Here is an 18362-nt window from a genome sequence, read left to right on the forward strand (position 1 = left end):
ATTAACATGGATTGACATGGAAATTTAGTAATTACACCATAAATGCATATAATTAAAGTCTACTGTTTCACAGTCAACACATGGCTTTTTGGCTAGATTTAAAACAAGGAAAAGTGCACTTTTAGATAAACAAGGCAATAATAGATGGCACTCCTGGTGGTAGTTAAACAAAGTTATATTTATTTATATATTTTAAATCCCTGGACACGGGCTTTTTTTTTTCTGCCATATGTCTATTCTAGAGACATTTTGTTACACCTTTACTTAGTGATTATTTTGCCTTATGTCTGTTCTAGAGACATGTTACAGCTTTTTGATAAAGCTCTAATTGGTTTTCTTTTGGAAATATGTTTCAAATTCACACTGAATGCATTAATGACTGTAAAGCATGTCTGTGTGTCAAAATCGTGATTAAAATAGAAATCGCAAAATTGAATAAAGAAATCGCAATAGATTTTTTTTGTCCATATCGCACAGCTTGGCGCACATTCAAATGCGATTTTCAAGAAAAAAAGAAAAAAAACCTGGGGAAAATAAATGCGGAACATGTTCACATAGGACACTATTAACATGACTATATGCATGAAACCATTTAGAAAAATTTGGGCACAAATGGGTTAACCATGACACTTCCTGTTGCCAGGAGGTGGCGCTATGACTATAACTGAATATGGGCATGGACGTGTTCAGGACAGAACACCTATCAAACGTGTGAAGTTTGGGGCAGATCGGACATTGCTTGCCTGAGTTACAGCAACTTCCTGTTTCATGGCGAAACATCAAATTTTGTCAGGCTGCCAGGGACACGCCGTTTGACAAAAACTCAAGATCTTTGCAATTTAATGTCACAAAGGCCTTAAGATAACCCTCACCAAATTTGAAGATGATCCAATTAAAACTGTAGGAGGAGTTTGTCAAAGTACGAGGCCTGGAAATGGCAAAAACTGCGCAAAAATCGTACAGGAAATTCAAAATAACCGACTTCCTGTTGGGTTTTGGATTTTGTACCAAGAGACTTTTTTTGTAGGTAATGGTGTGTTACATGTGTGTACTGATTTTCGTACATGTATGTAAAGCGTAGCTCGAGGCGCACTCCGTTGAATGTGTACAGGTGGCGCTATCGAGCCATTTTGCCACACCCACTTCTGAAACCCATATCATATGTAAATTTTCGCCAGTTCTGACGCGTGTGCAGTTTCATGAGTTTTGGAGCATGTTTAGGCCCTCATAAATGCGAATCACTTTGGAGAAGAAGAAGAAGAGGAATACGAAACGGAGCTATTCCAATAGGTTCCTCACACCATCGGTGCTCGGGTCCCAAATATAATACTATAAAATGTAATAATATTTGATAATACTATTTTACTGTATTTTTATTAAATAAATTCATAAACATTACTTTTGAACGGTAGTGTATGGTGTATAAGCACATTTGACACAGCTCTTATGAGTTACCTTGCTGGGTTTTTCTTCTGGTGCCCTCCTCTCCTCCTCCTTGCGGCGTTCACGCTCCTCAATTTCCTGTTGTCGGGCACGCTGCTTCCTCTCCTGTTCCTCCAGTTTACGCAGGCGGTCCTGGTATTCGCGTTCTTCCTCCTCTCTTTGCTCCTGTTCCAAGCGTTCACGCTCTTCCCGCTCTAAAACACACAAAACCAATGACCAATTCAAAAATGAAAAGAAGTGAACAAAAGTTCATACATCAAATAAAGTTTGTACTTTAATAAAATACATTCTAAAAAAGTATTGTAACGAATCACTGTTAACTAAGAGTAAATTAACAGCAATAAGAACCTTTCTTGAGCTGTTCCTCATGGATCCTCTGGGCCTCCTCTTCTTTCTGGTGATAGAAGGCCTTTCGTCTGTCCTCCTTACGTTGCTTCTTGCGCTCCTCAAGACGCTTCTTCCTCTCCTCAACCAAACGTTCTTGGAACTGCTTGAGTTTTTCCTGGGTACATGAGAATTGCTCAAAGCTTAGCTACCTGGAGCATCAACATCCTAAACATTCAAGGACTTCATCTATATTAGCTACTGAAAGCAAATAATCTGTAAAACATTAATTGAATAAATGACACTTGAAATTAAAGTTTTGTTTACCTCATAAATGAAGCTTCGAGCAGCTTTAATTTTGGACAGGAAGTTCTCCTTGTCCTCAATCATTCTTGACATTCTCTGTTTGTGTTCCAGCGCCTTCTCACGCTCCATCTTCATATTGCTAATCTGAGCAATAGATGAGCACAATAACCTTTAGCTTCAATTACAATAAACAACATGGCATGATTACATTATTCAACATGTCCTTCTCATTTAGATATTAATAAATTGCTGAATTGAACTAAAACCAGACAATGAACAAGTAGGGCCTCAAGAAATACTTTCACTTTAACTGTAGTTTGAAGTATGTTCAAGTACATGAGGGATTTGAGACTTTTTTAGCAAAAAATTGAAAATTGGTAAATCTGTCTATTATACGTATTTCTAACAAGTGCAAAAAGCAGTATACGATTATTACCCTCTCTTCCTCCTGCAGCTCCCATAACTCCATGTCTATGATGCGCTGCTCCTCGTAGGCTTTCTTGATCAGAGGAATCTCCTCAAGGCGCTTGGCTCTCTCAAAGTAGTCGATCTGGAATATGCATAATAGTTCACTCCAGTGTAATATTCCAATGTCCTATACTCAGCTGCACAGAATTAACCCTAATCCTCTTACATTTAAAACAGTTTACCAACATACTCATTTACAATGACAAAATACTTAATGAACGTGTAATATAAGCTCTACCTTCTTCTCCTGGTTTTTCAGACGCTCCTGAAGTTCTTTCTTCTCTTTTTCTAGTTGTTCTACCTGTTTGGCCATGATGAAATCAGGGTCCAGCTCCTCCAGATCCTACAACATAAAATAAATAATTAAATTAAAATAAACCTTTTCAACTGATAATGCAGTCTACATTTCATTTTCCCAGGTAACTTTGCCAATAAAAGTCTGGTGTGTCCTAAATGGCCACCTCCCTAATAAACTCAGTACCTCAATATCAATGTCTTTGAAGGCCTTGGCTCCCAGCTCAGTCTTTTTGATCTGCTCCAGTCGCTCACGCACTGTCTTCTTTTTGATTTGCTCGTGTTCTTGCATGATTCGCTCCTTTTCCCGTTCTTTTGCCTCCTGTCTAAGACGCTCCTCCTCTGCCTTGCGCACCTTCTGAAGCTCTGCCTCCCGTTGCTCCAGCTCCTCTTTCTCCCTCTGGATGTTGAGGCTCTCCAGACGCTCTTTGCGTTCCTCAATCGTTTGTCGGCGAGCGAGGATGCGCTGATGCTCTTTGCGGGCATTCTTCAGGTAGGCTGTGATGGCCTGCTGACTCTGCTCCTCATGTTCTTGCTGTGGGCAAAGTTACAGTTGATAATGAAACTGAAATAACACTGACCAGAAGGTAGATAATCGATTAAACTTAGCAGTTGTCTTACCAGTATGGAGGCAGGTTTGATGACTTGGATGGCTTTAGCCAAACAGGATGACATGGCAGTGAGCTGATTCCGTATCTGTTCAGAGGGCATGTTCTGTAGGAACGGACCTACTGGAGAATCCTCTTTAGTAGAATAGTTAAGATCGGAGCCAAAACTCAGTGTTCGAGATGTATGATCAATGCGCACCTTTGGGTAAATACACAAACTTTAAGACACTACAACATTTTGGACAATTTGGAGACTCTCCTTGACCATGTAATTAACTACTAAGATGCTTGATTTAGAGACTATGTGTGGAAGATATACACCAACATTTGATGAGTAAAATGTTTTGTTTTTTTGCTATACCTGTAGGTCACAGTGCCGTGCTGCATCTACAATTGAGCGCTCCAATTGGAAAGCATCTACAAATGGCACTAGAGATGCCAACCTGCTGAACTCAATGCTCTGGTAGATCTGAGCCACCTGGGATATTAAAACCCAGAAGACAGAATTTGAAGATTTGCAGAAGATTGAAACAAGCACAGATTCCCCAAGTAATTATTAGACGCCTGGGGGTAGATGATCAAGCCAACCTGTTGTAGCAGTCTGAGGATGGTGTTGTTCTGCAAGTGAGGAACATAATGCTGCAGGTCTGATTCTTTCTCAGCTTGGTCCCTCACCCAGTTCAGCACCTATCGCAGCAGCAGCAAGAACACATGCACAGCATGAATATTATGTCTTTAGTGTGTGTGTTTACGTCAAGAACACTGTAACATTGAAGATTGCTGTGTCAGAATAATCTAACAAGTGCATCACTCTTCTTAACAATTAGGTTTATGAAAGTCAGTAGCTTTAAAAAAAAAATAATACTAATAATAAGTTTTCATGGTTAAAGAGTACAGCATAGGTGAATGTTTATTATTTTACTGTGGATATATACATGATTCTTATAAGCTCAGAAGAAAAATTCTGACTGAATCAGACATAACGGTCACATAATATAATTCTAATGTAGCTAATAAATCAAGTGCCATTCACCTTAGTCACTCTTCCACAAAGTTTAAGAGGGTGGAAGTCCACCTCCAACCAGTTGTAGAGCTCTTTAACTTCAGGAACAACATACTGAAGCAGGTTGAACCTCACCTATGACAAAAATGATATCCAAGAAGGTTCTCAATCTTTTTTTTATAAACTATAAATTTAAGGGATTACAAAAATGACCAGTGGACAGAATGGCTATTACCATGTCATTGATGAGACTCTGGCGGTTGGGTGGAGACTGAAGGCCAAGTAAAGTAGCCAGTCTGCGTTGTTTCTCTACAATGATGCCATCCATGTCCAACAGACGAGCGATATCAGTGCGCTCAGGGGTGATGGGAATAGACAAAGTGGCCAAGAGCACTCGAGTGGACATTCTGAATGAAAGGAATAAAACACGGCAAGACTTTGAAGTAAGTCTTAATAAACTAATAAATATTTCAAGAAATGGCTAACTACAGTAAAATGACAGCGAAATTATTCCATAAATCATTCAAAAACAAACCCTCGTTCAATCTGATGTTTGCTCTTATTTAATGCTCACCTCTGCATCTCTTCTTGGGTGAGGTTCTTGCGCATTTCCCGGGAGAGGTGATAGAGTCTGTGTAGGGTGCAGGCATGGAATAAGGCATTGCCAGACTTCCAGAATACAGTGGACACCTTATTGTAGTAGTTGGCCATAAGCTGGGGTTTAGGGGGCTTCTTCGATAGGGCAAACAATCCATGGATGTCTTCAACTGCTTTGAATGCTTCCTGTGTGGATTAAAAAGAACGTAAGCAACCAGTATAATCAGCAAATCATTTATGCTTTCACAACATATAACAAACAAAAAGTCTGTAGTGCAAAAAGATAGGACGTCAGTTTTTTCTCACAAATGAATCCCAACTAATATGAATCCCATAATTTATTTTTTTCATCTTTTTCTGTAATCAATAGGTCTGTCCTCGACTAAAGATTCTTCTGATCAACTAGTAGTCATTAATTTTAAGCAAGTAGTCGACTAATCACATGTTTATATTAATAAATCATATAATTCATAATAATGAGCCTTTCATTGTCTACAGCCTATCAGCACTAAAGCACACACATAAAGCTTGCCACAGTGAACCGGCAGAAGTAATGATTATGAATGCCTCAGAAAAAAAAAAACAGCAAGAAGACTGCCTTAACATTATAGTAATTCATTGATAAGTGTTTTCTGTATTTTCGGCTGCAAGACGATGAGACTGACTGGTCATTTCCACAGTGGACGAGCATATTTCATACAAATTATATAATCTGAAAATATTTGTTTTCCATTTGAATTGGTTCATTTAAAAGTAGACATTTTCTACAGATATATTTTTCATGTCTTTGAGGCAAACATGGAGTTCACGTTCAGAGACCTAGACGGCAGAAAGCGCACCGCACCCCTCTTTGCTTTCATTATTTTACAAAAGCACAACGTTTTGTAGTTATTGTGAGTGCGCACAAATAAAAGTAGACTTTTCACAGATTTGAAAGATGCATTACTCTCAGCTGTATGAACACAAATAATGGAATATTTCAAGTTAAATTCAAATGATCGCACCGGCGCCTCCAAGTAAACTGTCATGCAGTGAGCGCACTACTGTTCAGCTTCCACACTCCGCACAAAAACTTCGATAGCACACATTTTTCTAGGTTAATGTTAGATGGCGCGTCCATGTAATGTTGCTGCTACTTACATGTTTCAGATGATAAGCCACATTTGAGGTCGATGAACGAAACGAACATTTGGATGTCCTGACCAATGTACTGTAATTACCACATAGACCAGCTGTTAATGATCTGTCCATCACGGACTACGTGACTTCGCCAATTCCTGTGGATTTTTTTTCTGCGATTAAGCGACTAATGAAATTTTGATCGACTAAGCCTCTTCTGCTCGACTAACGGTTAGTCGACTATTAAGAGGGGAAGCCCTAGTAATCAATACAGTTTTGTTCTTTGTTTGCATGGAAAGCACACTCCTTTGCACTGTAAAAAGGTTGAAAGTTGCAGCATAAATGGAAACTATACTCAACTGAATATAAATATATTTATGTTATATAATAAGTATATTATATAGTCTATTGTACATTGGTGCCTTGTATGACGCACAGAGACCTGCCACAGCTCCATGCTAATAGCACTGTCCAGCTGGACCAGACGTGTCTCGAGGTGCATGGACTGGCTCTCAGGATTGTTCAGGTTGATGGCAGTGCTCTGGTTGTGATGTCGTTGGATCTGTCCCAGGTGCATTCGCAGGTTGTCACACAGCTTACGGAACTCTGCTTTACGAGTGTACTGCAGGCAAAACTTAAACGCTGTGAGAGAAAATGTACATTTTTGTTATAAATTTGTGCACAACCAAAGGAATTTACATTTTTGGTATCATATAACATGACTGCGATATATAATACAATGATGTACTAATTCTACAGACCCATGTTCCATAATTCTACAAATAAACCCTTATCTGTACCCTATGCTAAAAGTCCCACAAGCAAATGTTTGTGTTATATTAGGTTTACACTGACCTTGCTGAGCAATGTCATGGTAAAGGCGCTCCACTTTGGAGTTATTCCTTAGCAGGTCCAGGCACTGGCGGTACGACTCCCACAAGAACTTGACCCAAGGCGTGAGCAGAAGTCTGTCAGTGCGGTCTTGAGTGTCTTCACCACTAACGGCACTCAACAGAACACTGAAGATCACAGAAAGAAAAAAAAACAGATAATATGTTATGGAACACAATCATCTAGACAGAACCACTCCCTTCATAATTGACTTGAGGCTGGATGTTTGCAGGTTCCTAATGAATACTAAAAACAATAGAAATTGAACATGTCCTGTTTGGATGAAGCGAAATGTAGTGAAATTCTGAAATTAGAAAAAAATTATTTCACCAATAATGAAAACAACAGAAAAAAAAAAAAACTATCTAGACACGAGTAGGAAGGAACTGTGTGGGCCTTTAGCTTCCTGTACCTTTCTGGGGTCTGAATGTTGTCCAGATCCTCAATGTCTAGCACCATCTGCTGAGACTCCTCTTTTGCAGTCTCAGTCTTCTCCTCTGCAAGTTTCAGGTAAGCACGGACCACATCCTCCAGAGATTTAATATTCACCTGAAGCACAAGAGAAGGAATAGGCAGTAATTTCATGACAAGGACAGAGCTTACAATTGAAATATTGTATAAAAATAACCTAAAAGCACTATGACACAAATTACTAAACCTTAAAGTCGGCATGAAACCGAAGTAGCAACAGATCTTTTCTTTCATATCGTGACGTTCATCCGAGTGTAACAGATTATTGAAAGAGAAAAAATATAGACTGGGTTCTATGCATCAGTTGTTGATTGGATTTTGAGATGTAAGCATTGCATTCTAAATTGGAGGCAGAAGAGCGCAAGCTTTAAGTGGACTAAATAATTGGAGAAGTCCTGCAAATGTCACCAGTGAGCGGTCTGTCAATTTATGACATTTTGATTAAACACTACAAGGTCAAAACATTCAAAGAATAATAAATAGCAAAAAATAAAATGGTCTCAAACCTGTTGACAGATGTTTTTGTACTGATACAGTCCCTCCTTTGCCAAGTGGCTCTTGCGCAGATCCACACAGAGCTCAAGGTACTTGAACATGATAGGCTCGTGTATCTTCTGCCATGTTCGATGTTTTTTGCTCTTGATGACATCGTAGAGCACATCCAAAGCTGGCTGCTTTTTACCAACTTCAAGAAACTCTGAGAAAAGAAACAAAAGACTGTCATGACCACCACTTTTGGGAATTTGTTTATTTATGACATATACAGCATCCAGATGGGACTGATTCACTGAAAAATGTTTAATGATCTTGCTGCAGTATTCTATCAAATACCACTTTCAACACAAATAGGTCATTTACAGCTGGCTGTAATATTAATAAAACATAGAAAATAAATCGTGTAACGTTACGCTAAACCTGTGGCAGGTGCGCAGTGCTGCTATTCCACTCACGTTTTGTTTATTATTTTGTCCAAATGACAACGTATTTGCTTTTCATTCACGAATAAGGAATACTGTTGTGGTCTTAAGGACGTTCTTAGTGCATAATGTTAATAAATCGTTAAACTCCGACAGCAGAAGTTGTCGTTGCTAAGCTAGCGGAAAAGAAAAGCTTGCTAACACACGGTAGCATTAACAACGGTCTCTATCTTTATTGTTTTACGAAGTATGCAGAATATTTACACTTTATTTCTAATCATGTCCTTTCTTTGAGTACGCTAAGGAGATGAATATACGATACAGTAATAAAGCAGATTTAAAACGCTGCATCATACATGACACACGCACGGGCCCAGCAGCTGTGACATCCGGCCTGCGCGGAACATGGCTAACGTTACTCCAGCACGCGCCATATCGAGCTAGCAGCTAGACCCACGACTACAGTCCAAGAGACGACCCCCTACAACATTTACCCACCGTTCGCCCGCTTAAGAGCGTTCTCCGGTCTCTGGAAATAGGCTGGCATTGTTATGGCTTGCTAGCAGGCAGTTTTCAGATAGTCGAGGCTGTTTTATTTACTCTGCCTGTCCATCCGCGCCGTGACTTCTCGCCGCGCTAGCAAGAAAGGACTAGTGCACGTGAACTGCGCCGGTGTTACGAGATTTTCGGTTTCCGAGATTTTCTGTTTCAGTGGGCGGAGCAAACATGAATATTCATGAGTTTCCCGGACATGCGCGTGGAACCAAGTGGAACTGAGAATTTCAGTTCACGCTCCTTGTATCTCAGCAGGTTTAATGGTATATTTTAAAAAAGGTAAATATTTTACAGCGTTGCACAAACCTATGCCTAAACTACATTTGTTCATCATTTTGTAACAGTTTACAATGTTTTCATTAGTTTGCACGTTTTGTGCAGTCGTCACTGACTGAATGATTGCAGGCATTCAGCACACTCAAGCTATTGTAACTTACTTTGATTTCAGTTCGTTGTGCTGTAGCAATGCTTTAAAACTGTGTCTGTTGTTAGTTGTTTTCATTTAAATACAACAGCTGAAATAAACTTGTATTTGTGGATCGTTTTTCATCTATCCTGGTGTGATTGTTCTTAAACTGTTAGGCTTAGGCTGTATTTACAAAATGACAAACATGTAAATGTAAAAATTGACAGTATTTACAAAATGAGTCTAAGACCACACACAAACATGAAAGTGTTCCTTTCATAAGTAAAATAGGATTTGTATTAGTAAGGTTCTTTCATCTCATCATCAGCAAATACTTCACTGCATTTTATGGAATGGAATAAGAAACTAATTTCATGTAAAATTTTTTAAATAAAACAAATTTATTTTTTATAAGGTGGCATTGTTATGACTGGCCTTATTGTTTGAACTTTCAATATTTTTTTCTCAGAAATTAGCTATAGGATACAAAAAGCCCTATAGGGGACAGTGGGGTAAGATGAGCTATTTTTACTTATGTGGTCTTCAAGATAAGGGGAAATGAGGCAGAAGTACAACGTGAGCCAAATGCTGTGGGGTAAGTTGAGTCCGCAACTTATCTAAAGTAATTTCAGGATGCTTCCTGTCATTTTAAATGATCAGAATGTATCTGTGACAAAGGGTTCTAAAATTATGGCTTCTTATTAAAAAAAAGCGTTGCTGTGGCTCAATTTGCCCCAGGTTAGGGGTAAGCTGACCTGAGTCAGTGGGTAAGATGGACCATCTGGGTGAAAACTGACCATCTGACTCAATCTGATTCAACCCCATGTGGAATTTTAAAGATAATTTACCTCTTTTAAAAAACTAACTTAATAATCATTTCATTTTACAAACAGTCATATTTATTTTCTTAAAACCAACTTAAACAAAATAAAACCAATCAAATGAAGTTTCATTTTCAATCTTTAATTGTTTTAATTTCTGAAACAATATGTTGAACACCAAAGTTTTAACCTGCAAAAACAGACTAAACAGAGAGTTTGTTGAGTAAAATTAAATAAAAACTGAATTAGAATGAAGGAATAAATGTCACTTAAACTAATAAACATTTTAGTCAAAAGATTCTGGGCATGGTAGCTTTGCTGCAATGTTGAACAAACCATTAGGGACTACAGGTGGAAAGATATATATAATGTGATGAAAAGCATCTTCTGGTTCTTCTCAGAGAAGGATTTGGTGCCCTTGTACAGTGTCCCTATCAAATAAACTACATTGGTGCCCTTGTACAGTGTCCCTATCAAATAAACTACAAATAATATGTATATATACATGATAAACTAAACCAGTTGCATAATATCACATTAAAATACCAGTTTATACTTCAGAAATTTAACTTAACTTCAGTGCCTTATGGTGGGGTAAGTGCTGGCTCAACTTACCCCACAGCATTTGGCTCACTTTGCCCCATAGCTGGAATTTTGGAAAAAATAGCTTACCAATTCAGGCTAATATTTAGCTAAATGATTTGCATGGTTTTATATGTTGCTAAATCACCTATATGCATCATAAATATTTTTAAACCTGGATGAATTGCTTTGATGTAACAGCCATTACATCTGCCATTACATTCCATTCCATTCTCCTATTAAATTCGGATAAGACAGAGATATTACTTATTGGACCAAAAGACAGTACACAGAATCTCTTGGATTACAATTTGCAACTAGACGGATGTACTGTTACTTCCTCTACAGTCAAAAATCTGGGTGTTATATCAGATAGCAGCTTGTCTTTTGAAAATCATATTTCCCATGTTACAAAAACAGCATTCTTCCATCCTAGAAACATTGCCAAGCTACGAAACATGTTACCTGTTTCTGATGCAGAAAAACTAGTTCATGCATTCATGACCTCTAGACTGGACTATTGTAATGCACTGCTAGGTGGTTGTCCTGCATCTTCAATAAACAAGCTACAGGAAGTCCAAAATGCAGCGGCTAGAGTCCATACCAGGTCAAGAAAATATGATCATATTACCCCAATTTTACAGTCTCTGCACTGGCTACCTATTAAGTTCCGTATCAGTTACAAAATACTATTACTTGCCTATAAGGCCCTTAATGGGTTAGCTCCTGCGTACCTAACTAGTCTTCTACCACGCTACAATCCATCACGCTCCCTAAGGTCGCAAAACTCTGGACGTTTGGTAGTACCTAGGATAGCAAAGTCCACTAAAGGAGGTAGAGATTTTTCGCATTTGGCTCCCAAACTCTGGAATAGCCTTCCTGATAACGTTCGGGGTTCAGACACACTCTCTCTGTTTAAATCTAGATTAAAGACACATCTCTTTGGCCAAGCATTCAAATAATGCATATCATAATCTTGTACTGCAGTTATATCTGATCAAATGCACATTATTATTCTTTAGCTTGGGTTAAACAAATAAATTTTGCTTGGTTGGAACAGCAGCTACGCTAATTATGTCCCTATTTGTTTCTCTGTTTTTGCCACGGGATGTAACTAGGATTTACACAAGCTTCAGTCTGGATCCAGAACACCTGAGAAGAGATGATGCCAACCCCTCAGAGGACCTCAGATGATGCCAACCCTGAAACAACATACAGAACTACCACATTTTGCTATAAGTTTGATTGCATCATATAATAATTGCTGTTAATAGTGTTCATCGTCTGTTTGATTACGTCTTTAATTGATTTTTCCGTACATTTCTGCCATATGTACATTGACTGACAGTCACCACTGATAAGCTACTACTAAATATTGTAGAAACTTAATTTGCTGTAAAGTTGCTTTGCAATGATTTGAATCTTGAAAAGCGCTGTACAAATAAACTTGAATCTGTTATGCTAAAATTTTACTTTGGCCAGCCAAAAACAGTTTTTAAAGTAAATGGGTGCCTTCCACTCCTATAGGAAATTATGATCCTATACTAAGTAACTCAACAGATTGACGCACCAAAATAAAAAGATCAAGTAACGCAAGAGCGCAGTGCAAACGACGTTGTTAAACTGCCTTCCACTCCTCCCATGCGTTTCTCCTTTTCACAGTCTGGCAGAAATGATGTGTGATTCCAAAATACATGGTCACATGACAGTAAAAGTGTACAGATGCCAAGATACAGGGGGTGGGTCAACTTACCCCACTCTCCCCTAACCCTTAAAAAATGCATACATATTGTAATCATTCGTCATTCATGAAAATTATTCACAAATCTAAGCATTTGCAGCATAATCTAGGTTATAGTTTAAAGGGATTGTGCACCCAAAAATAAAAATTCTGTCATTATTGTCCCTCATATTGTCCCAAACCGTTTTCCTGACTTTTAATTTAAACAAACACTGATACATTTTTGAAAATATCTTGACTTTTTAAGATGAATGTTTAGTTTGGATAATATTGTTTGTACGTTTTGTCAAAAAAAGATACCGAATCTCAGGAAAATCAACTGTATTATTATTAAGTGCACTGGAGACAGAAGGCATGAATGGTTGAATATGAATAATGTTTGAATATCACATTGTTAAATTTGGTGGTTTTATGAAAAAACAGAGAGTTTACATTTTTACGTTTTATTTACACAAATGTAGAAAAGTTGCTCCAAGATTGAAGTCCTTAAAGTAGCTTATGCCTTAACTTGGTGTTACTTATTTGTTAATTATACTTATAGGCTGTTGATTAACTTAATAAAATATTCATTTTATTTATGTTAGAATATGCTTTTATATTTTGGTTTTATTATTTGTAAGTTTGTTATTTTTTATATATTTTATAATTTTGTTTATTATTGTTTTTTTGTTTGTTATTAGAATAGGTTTAATTAAAAAACAAACAAAAAAAAATATATATATTTTTTTTAACCCTTGATCGCACCAATACACTAGATGTCAGTATGTCCTTGGATATTTTATTTGAACTTAGAGAACCCCGGAAGAAGCGTGTTGATCACTTGACCAGTAGTGGTTTCCTACTGTTTATGATAAGTTTTCGTTTTATGTGTTTGTCGTTTTCCTCTTTATTTTTTCCTTGATACACATACTCGGATGAATTACTGCAACTCATCAGCTGGCTCACATGCACTGATATGCTAGAAACTAACGTTATTTGATAATTGGTAACGCTCGGCTTACATGAGGAAACTGTACCTGGACTCAACTCAACACTTAAACATCTATTTTGCAAGAAGAAGCGTAGTTTTTAAATTAAAATCTTTTCCTGGATAAACTGTCCTGCCATATTTGACAATGGGTCGTGTCTGTTTGCGCTGACACTTGCATGTACTTTCCAAACTGTAAACATAAATGGTTCAGAAATTATTGAAGTGCTAGAAACAGATTAACGTGGATAAGGAATGGAATATGGCTACATCTGAGATGATGCTAAGTCTTGGACTAATTGGTAAGATTAAAATACCCCGAAAATATCTTTTATTATTAGAATATTCTATGTATTAAAGCGATAGTTAACCCAAAAATATAAATTTTGTAATCATTTACTCCTTATGTTTTTCCAAACCTGTATGATTTTCATTCTGTTGAACACACAAGGGGAAGTTAGACAGAGTGACAGCATTATTTGTCAGTCACCATTTGCTTCCATCGTGTGGGAAAAGATGCAGTGAAAGTCAATGGTGACTGAGACTGTCAGTCCCTACTAGCATTCTGTCTTAACATTTCATTTTGTGGTCTGCAGAAGGCCTCATGACAGAATCTACAATTTTGGGTGAACTATCTCTTTAATTACAGAATAATGATTATTTTGTCAGTAATTGCATTCGTCCCCCTTATGCAGAGAAAGATGTAAACGCAGACACGCTTTGGGTTTGGTGTTATCCTTCCATCAGTGCTGATCTGCGAGAGGTTCTGTTGAGAAAATGTTGCCTGCCATTGAATAATCAGGTGCTGCACACATTTGTGTTTGGACAGTACTGCCGAACCTGGTACTACATCACCACTGTCGAGGTTCAGGAACCAACTGCGCTTAAAAAGGTACCAAACTTCATGTTTAGCACTCCACTACCATCCTGAAAGCTTACAAAGCTGTGCTCGAATAATGCTACAGGAATAGATCAACATAAGATAACAATTTTGATCATATGATTGTTTTTTGCTCTGCTCATTCACTTATCTTTATCTCACTCCAAATGTGTATGTCTGACTGTCTTCTGTGGAACGCAAAAGGAGAAGTTTACCAGCATGTTGACACTACACTTTTCCATATAATGAAAGTGATTGGTGACAAGGGGAAGTAAAGCTCTAAAAAGTGACAAAAAGCATCATAACACTAGTCCATACATCAGTTTCATGTGAGGAGAAGACAGAAATCTAAATCATTATTCACTGATAATAATTGTTTCTTATTCACATTTGTGTGTATTCTAATTTGGCAGATTGTTAATGAATAAGTCAACTATTCCTATAATCCAGTGGTGCTCAACCAGGAGGCCCCACAATGACTTAAAATAAAACAAAACAAGCAATAAAATAAACTGAAATAACTGTCAAAATATTAATTAACAACGGTTTGTTTCCTTTAAAGCAGATGGTACGATGAAAATTATGCTAGCTTGCTAATTTACTGTTCAATTTCATTCAAAGGTGACACATTTCTCAATAGTTATCACAGCTAAGGACTTCAACCCTGAAAAATATGCTGCATTCAGTAGAGTCCTGTGCAGGTATGTTTAATTTAAGTACTTACCATTTAGTGCAACCACTTAGTGCTTGTGTTGAGTTTCAGAAATCGGTTTCTTTCAGTAAGCATCTTTTGTTTGTCATCGCACCATTTCTAAGGATATACACTAAGTTTTTGTATGTTTGTGATGTTGCATCTGCATCATTGTTTTTGTTCAGGACGTATATCAAACATGGAAGTCCTGTGAAGATGATGGAATGCTACATTGCTGTTCTGACCAAAGGGATATGCCAGAGTGATGAGAACGGCTCCTTCCTTATCAAAGATTATGATGTCAGGAAGGCCTACCTGGCTGGATCCTTAAAAGGTTAGGGGTGAACCCTTAAAAAAGAACAAGCACTACATACTAACCACAGCAAGAACTGTGCAGCTAAAATAATCTAATCACATACTTTTGATACCATGGCCATTTGCTCCAATTAGCTTTATGGTTGTTATTTTAGAAATCCTCCAATAATGTTTTAATTCTGTAAAAAAATATATGTATTGTATGCAAATTGACTTAATGAGATGTGAAATCTTTATTGTAGATGTTGTGTCACAATTTGGTATGGAGACTATCATCCTTTACACAGCACTAATGTTGAAAAAAAGAGTAGTGGTCTATCACCCACGGATTGAGGCGCTGCTGGAGTTCACAAGGTAACCACGGAAAAGATCATTTAGTTGACATGAAATCAAAATGGACTGATGTTTACTTTCTTCATTTATATTCATGGTCTCATTGTGCATGATTCATAAATATTCATGAATCCAAACCAGAAATATGTCAGATGTTGCAAACAGTATGTCCTGTGTTGCTTTTAAAAATAGCAGGTGTTTGTGGTTATGGTTGCAGTTTGTTTTCTTATGCTCACCAAGGCTGCATATATTTGATCAAAAATACAGTATAAACCGTAACATTATGAATTATTATTACAATTTAAAATAACTGTTTTCCATTTCAATATATTTTCAAATGTGATGTATTCCTGTAATGGCAAAGCTGAATTTTCAACAGCCTTTACTCCAGTCTTCAGTGTCACATTTTAATATCCTAATTTTGTGCTGAAAGAAAAATATTATCATGAATGTTGAAAGCAGTTGTGCTGCTTAATATGTTTGTGGTAACATTGATACATTTGTTCAGGATTCTTTGATGAATAGAAACTTAAAAAATAGAATAGAATAGGGAAAAAACAGTTTATTTCACACTTAGTTCAGTTATATTGTTTTAAATATTTCTCACATTTCAGTTATATTTTTCAATAGGAAAAAAAATTCACATTTACTTCAGTTCTATTTTTTTTCTATTCACATTCGTTATATTTTTCAATTTAGTTATAAAAAATGTGTTACTATTTAAATGTCTTTGTCACTTTTGATCAATTTAATGCATCCTTGCTGAATAAAAGTATTAATTTCCTCATAAATAAATAAATAATATTACTGACCCCACACTTTTGAACAGTATTGTATATGATAATGGTCACACACTAAAAAGTTTGTGGTAACAGTGTTTTTTCTTTTTAAAACCAGAGCTCTTCCTGGATTGGTATGGCATAGAAAAGACTGGTCCATCCTCCACCCTTTTGTTCACCTTGATGATAATGAGCTGGAAAACCTCAAGCTGTGTACAGGTATAGAGAATTTCTTCTTTTTCCACAAAAACTAGCATTTGCTGCTACCTGTATGAATTTCCATGTTCTTTCTCTGTAGGGTATGTTGCAGGGTTTGTCGATCCTGAAGTCAGAGACCGATCAGATCTGTTTGATGTGTATGTTAATCTTTTAGACAGTGAAATCACTGTCTCACAAAATGCCAAAGGTAAGAGATCCAGTGTTACATATTGACTGGGTAGAATTGGGATGTGGTTATTTAAGTCACCATATCTCACTGTAATTTGTTTTCAGAGGCAATGGCTATGGGAAAACTCCATAAAGAGATCGGCAACTTCATTGTCCAGGCAGCAGAGGACACTGATCGCACAGATGCACAGGTTATTAAGGTATGAGTAAGGACACGTTCGAAAATCTCAGCAATGACAACACAGAGTTGTAACATGACCTACATTTAAAGCATTTACATTTACCAAGACTTGGAAATCCTACATGTGGTTTTCATCCAGCCCCTTTTTAAATCTGTCTCCAGGATATTTCAGTAAAAACTAAGGAGATCCTCAGTAACCTGATGTCTCTTGCTGATGAAGCGGAGAACTCTAAATTGACTTTGGAGACTCTGAAGCAGCGGCACTACCCTCCAGCGACTGAAAACTTCCTCTTCCACTTAGCTGCAGCTGAGCAACTCCTTAAGATCTGACCAATCAATGCATCCTGTCCAACTTGCATGTCTCACAGTAACCGATCAGAGAGGAACTTACCATTCATTGTCAATCACACAATGAATTGTAACATTTGCAAGAATCTGTGTCTAACTTCAGGGGTAGTGAACAGGGCAAAAGTTATACAAGAACGGAAATGTATTTCTTACAAAGATATATAAAATATAGCTGTAACATGATAGCTACACCTCATTAGTGTAATTATGTTGAATGTAACATTTCAATGTGATAACAGGTTTGAGATAAATAATTCATAATCAAACCTTTTGGTAACACTTGGATTTATATGCGGTCTCTGCAAACATTCCTGAGGTATCTAATTATTAAGTTGTTCATAACCTTAATTTGGCATGCTCTTTGAACTTTTATAAAATTTCATAATTTGCACATCAGTGTGAAAGGGCTGACAGTTGCCTAGTTCATGCCTAACTAAAAGACTTCTATTATGAAGGGTCCTATTAAATTCAGAATGTGAAGAAATTAATTACTGAAAACCAGTTTTACTTAACTATTGAGTGCCAAAACCTCATCTTAAAGTTATGATGTTAATTAACCTGTCTATTCATGTAAGAAATCTTTCTATCATTATATGTTCAAATGACAAAAGATATTCCCCATGTTAGATGGAACTTTGTTCCCACATTTTGCATTTCCAATGATTGCACATAATATTGATTTTGGCATTACTTCATACATTTTTGTTTAATCACCTTATTAATTTGACAACCCCTTGTTATCAAGGGCTATCCTTTGTGCCTAAACAGATCATAGAAGATATTCTGATCATATGTGTGCAATATATCCTGAAAAAGAGGATGCTCAAACCGTTCTTCTCTGATTTCTTGAAACTGTTTTATCCTTTACACAGAGTCATACAGTGCTGTTTCCTCAAATACTTTGTTAAAGATATATGTGACCATTATATATATAT

General features: G+C 37.0%; 2 protein-coding genes across 4 annotated transcripts in view; one reads left to right on the forward strand and one right to left on the reverse strand.

Moving 5' to 3' along the window:
• eif3s10 (eukaryotic translation initiation factor 3, subunit 10 (theta)) overlaps positions 1-9118 on the reverse strand; it is a 20439-nt gene extending 11321 nt beyond the window's left edge. For 2 of the 3 annotated variants that reach the window (XM_016516422.1, XM_016516421.1), the window contains exons 1-17: positions 8940-9118; positions 8031-8221; positions 7466-7602; positions 7018-7181; positions 6605-6804; positions 5021-5229; positions 4682-4853; positions 4477-4581; positions 4032-4130; positions 3805-3921; positions 3457-3642; positions 3023-3370; positions 2780-2884; positions 2510-2623; positions 2095-2217; positions 1792-1945; positions 1456-1637 (exon numbers count right to left, since the gene is read on the reverse strand). In XM_016516422.1, coding sequence (XP_016371908.1) covers positions 1456-1637; positions 1792-1945; positions 2095-2217; positions 2510-2623; positions 2780-2884; positions 3023-3370; positions 3457-3642; positions 3805-3921; positions 4032-4130; positions 4477-4581; positions 4682-4853; positions 5021-5229; positions 6605-6804; positions 7018-7181; positions 7466-7602; positions 8031-8221; positions 8940-8988 — 2655 coding nt within the window. In that variant the 5' untranslated portion in view covers positions 8989-9118. Of the gene's footprint in view, positions 1-1455; positions 1638-1791; positions 1946-2094; positions 2218-2509; positions 2624-2779; positions 2885-3022; positions 3371-3456; positions 3643-3804; positions 3922-4031; positions 4131-4476; positions 4582-4681; positions 4854-5020; positions 5230-6183; positions 6365-6604; positions 6805-7017; positions 7182-7465; positions 7603-8030; positions 8222-8939 lie in introns of those variants that run through there. The other variant, XM_016516424.1, reaches the window with a different exon arrangement.
• A 4234-nt stretch (positions 9119-13352) lies between these two features.
• On the forward strand, positions 13353-18073 carry LOC107711433 (protein FAM45A). The gene is made up of 9 exons (XM_016516425.1): positions 13353-13815; positions 14209-14405; positions 15015-15094; positions 15270-15418; positions 15642-15753; positions 16630-16730; positions 16810-16917; positions 17004-17098; positions 17242-18073. Exons 1-9 carry the CDS (start codon positions 13776-13778, stop codon positions 17407-17409), a joined length of 1050 nt encoding a protein of 349 aa, XP_016371911.1. The 5' UTR covers positions 13353-13775; the 3' UTR covers positions 17410-18073.
• Positions 18074-18362: the final 289 nt, after the last annotated feature.

The sequence above is a fragment of the Sinocyclocheilus rhinocerous genome, unplaced genomic scaffold (assembly GCF_001515625.1).
Source record: "Sinocyclocheilus rhinocerous isolate Xijiao unplaced genomic scaffold, SAMN03320098_v1.1 scaffold1829, whole genome shotgun sequence".
In the NCBI taxonomy this organism is placed as follows: Eukaryota; Metazoa; Chordata; class Actinopteri; order Cypriniformes; family Cyprinidae; genus Sinocyclocheilus; species Sinocyclocheilus rhinocerous.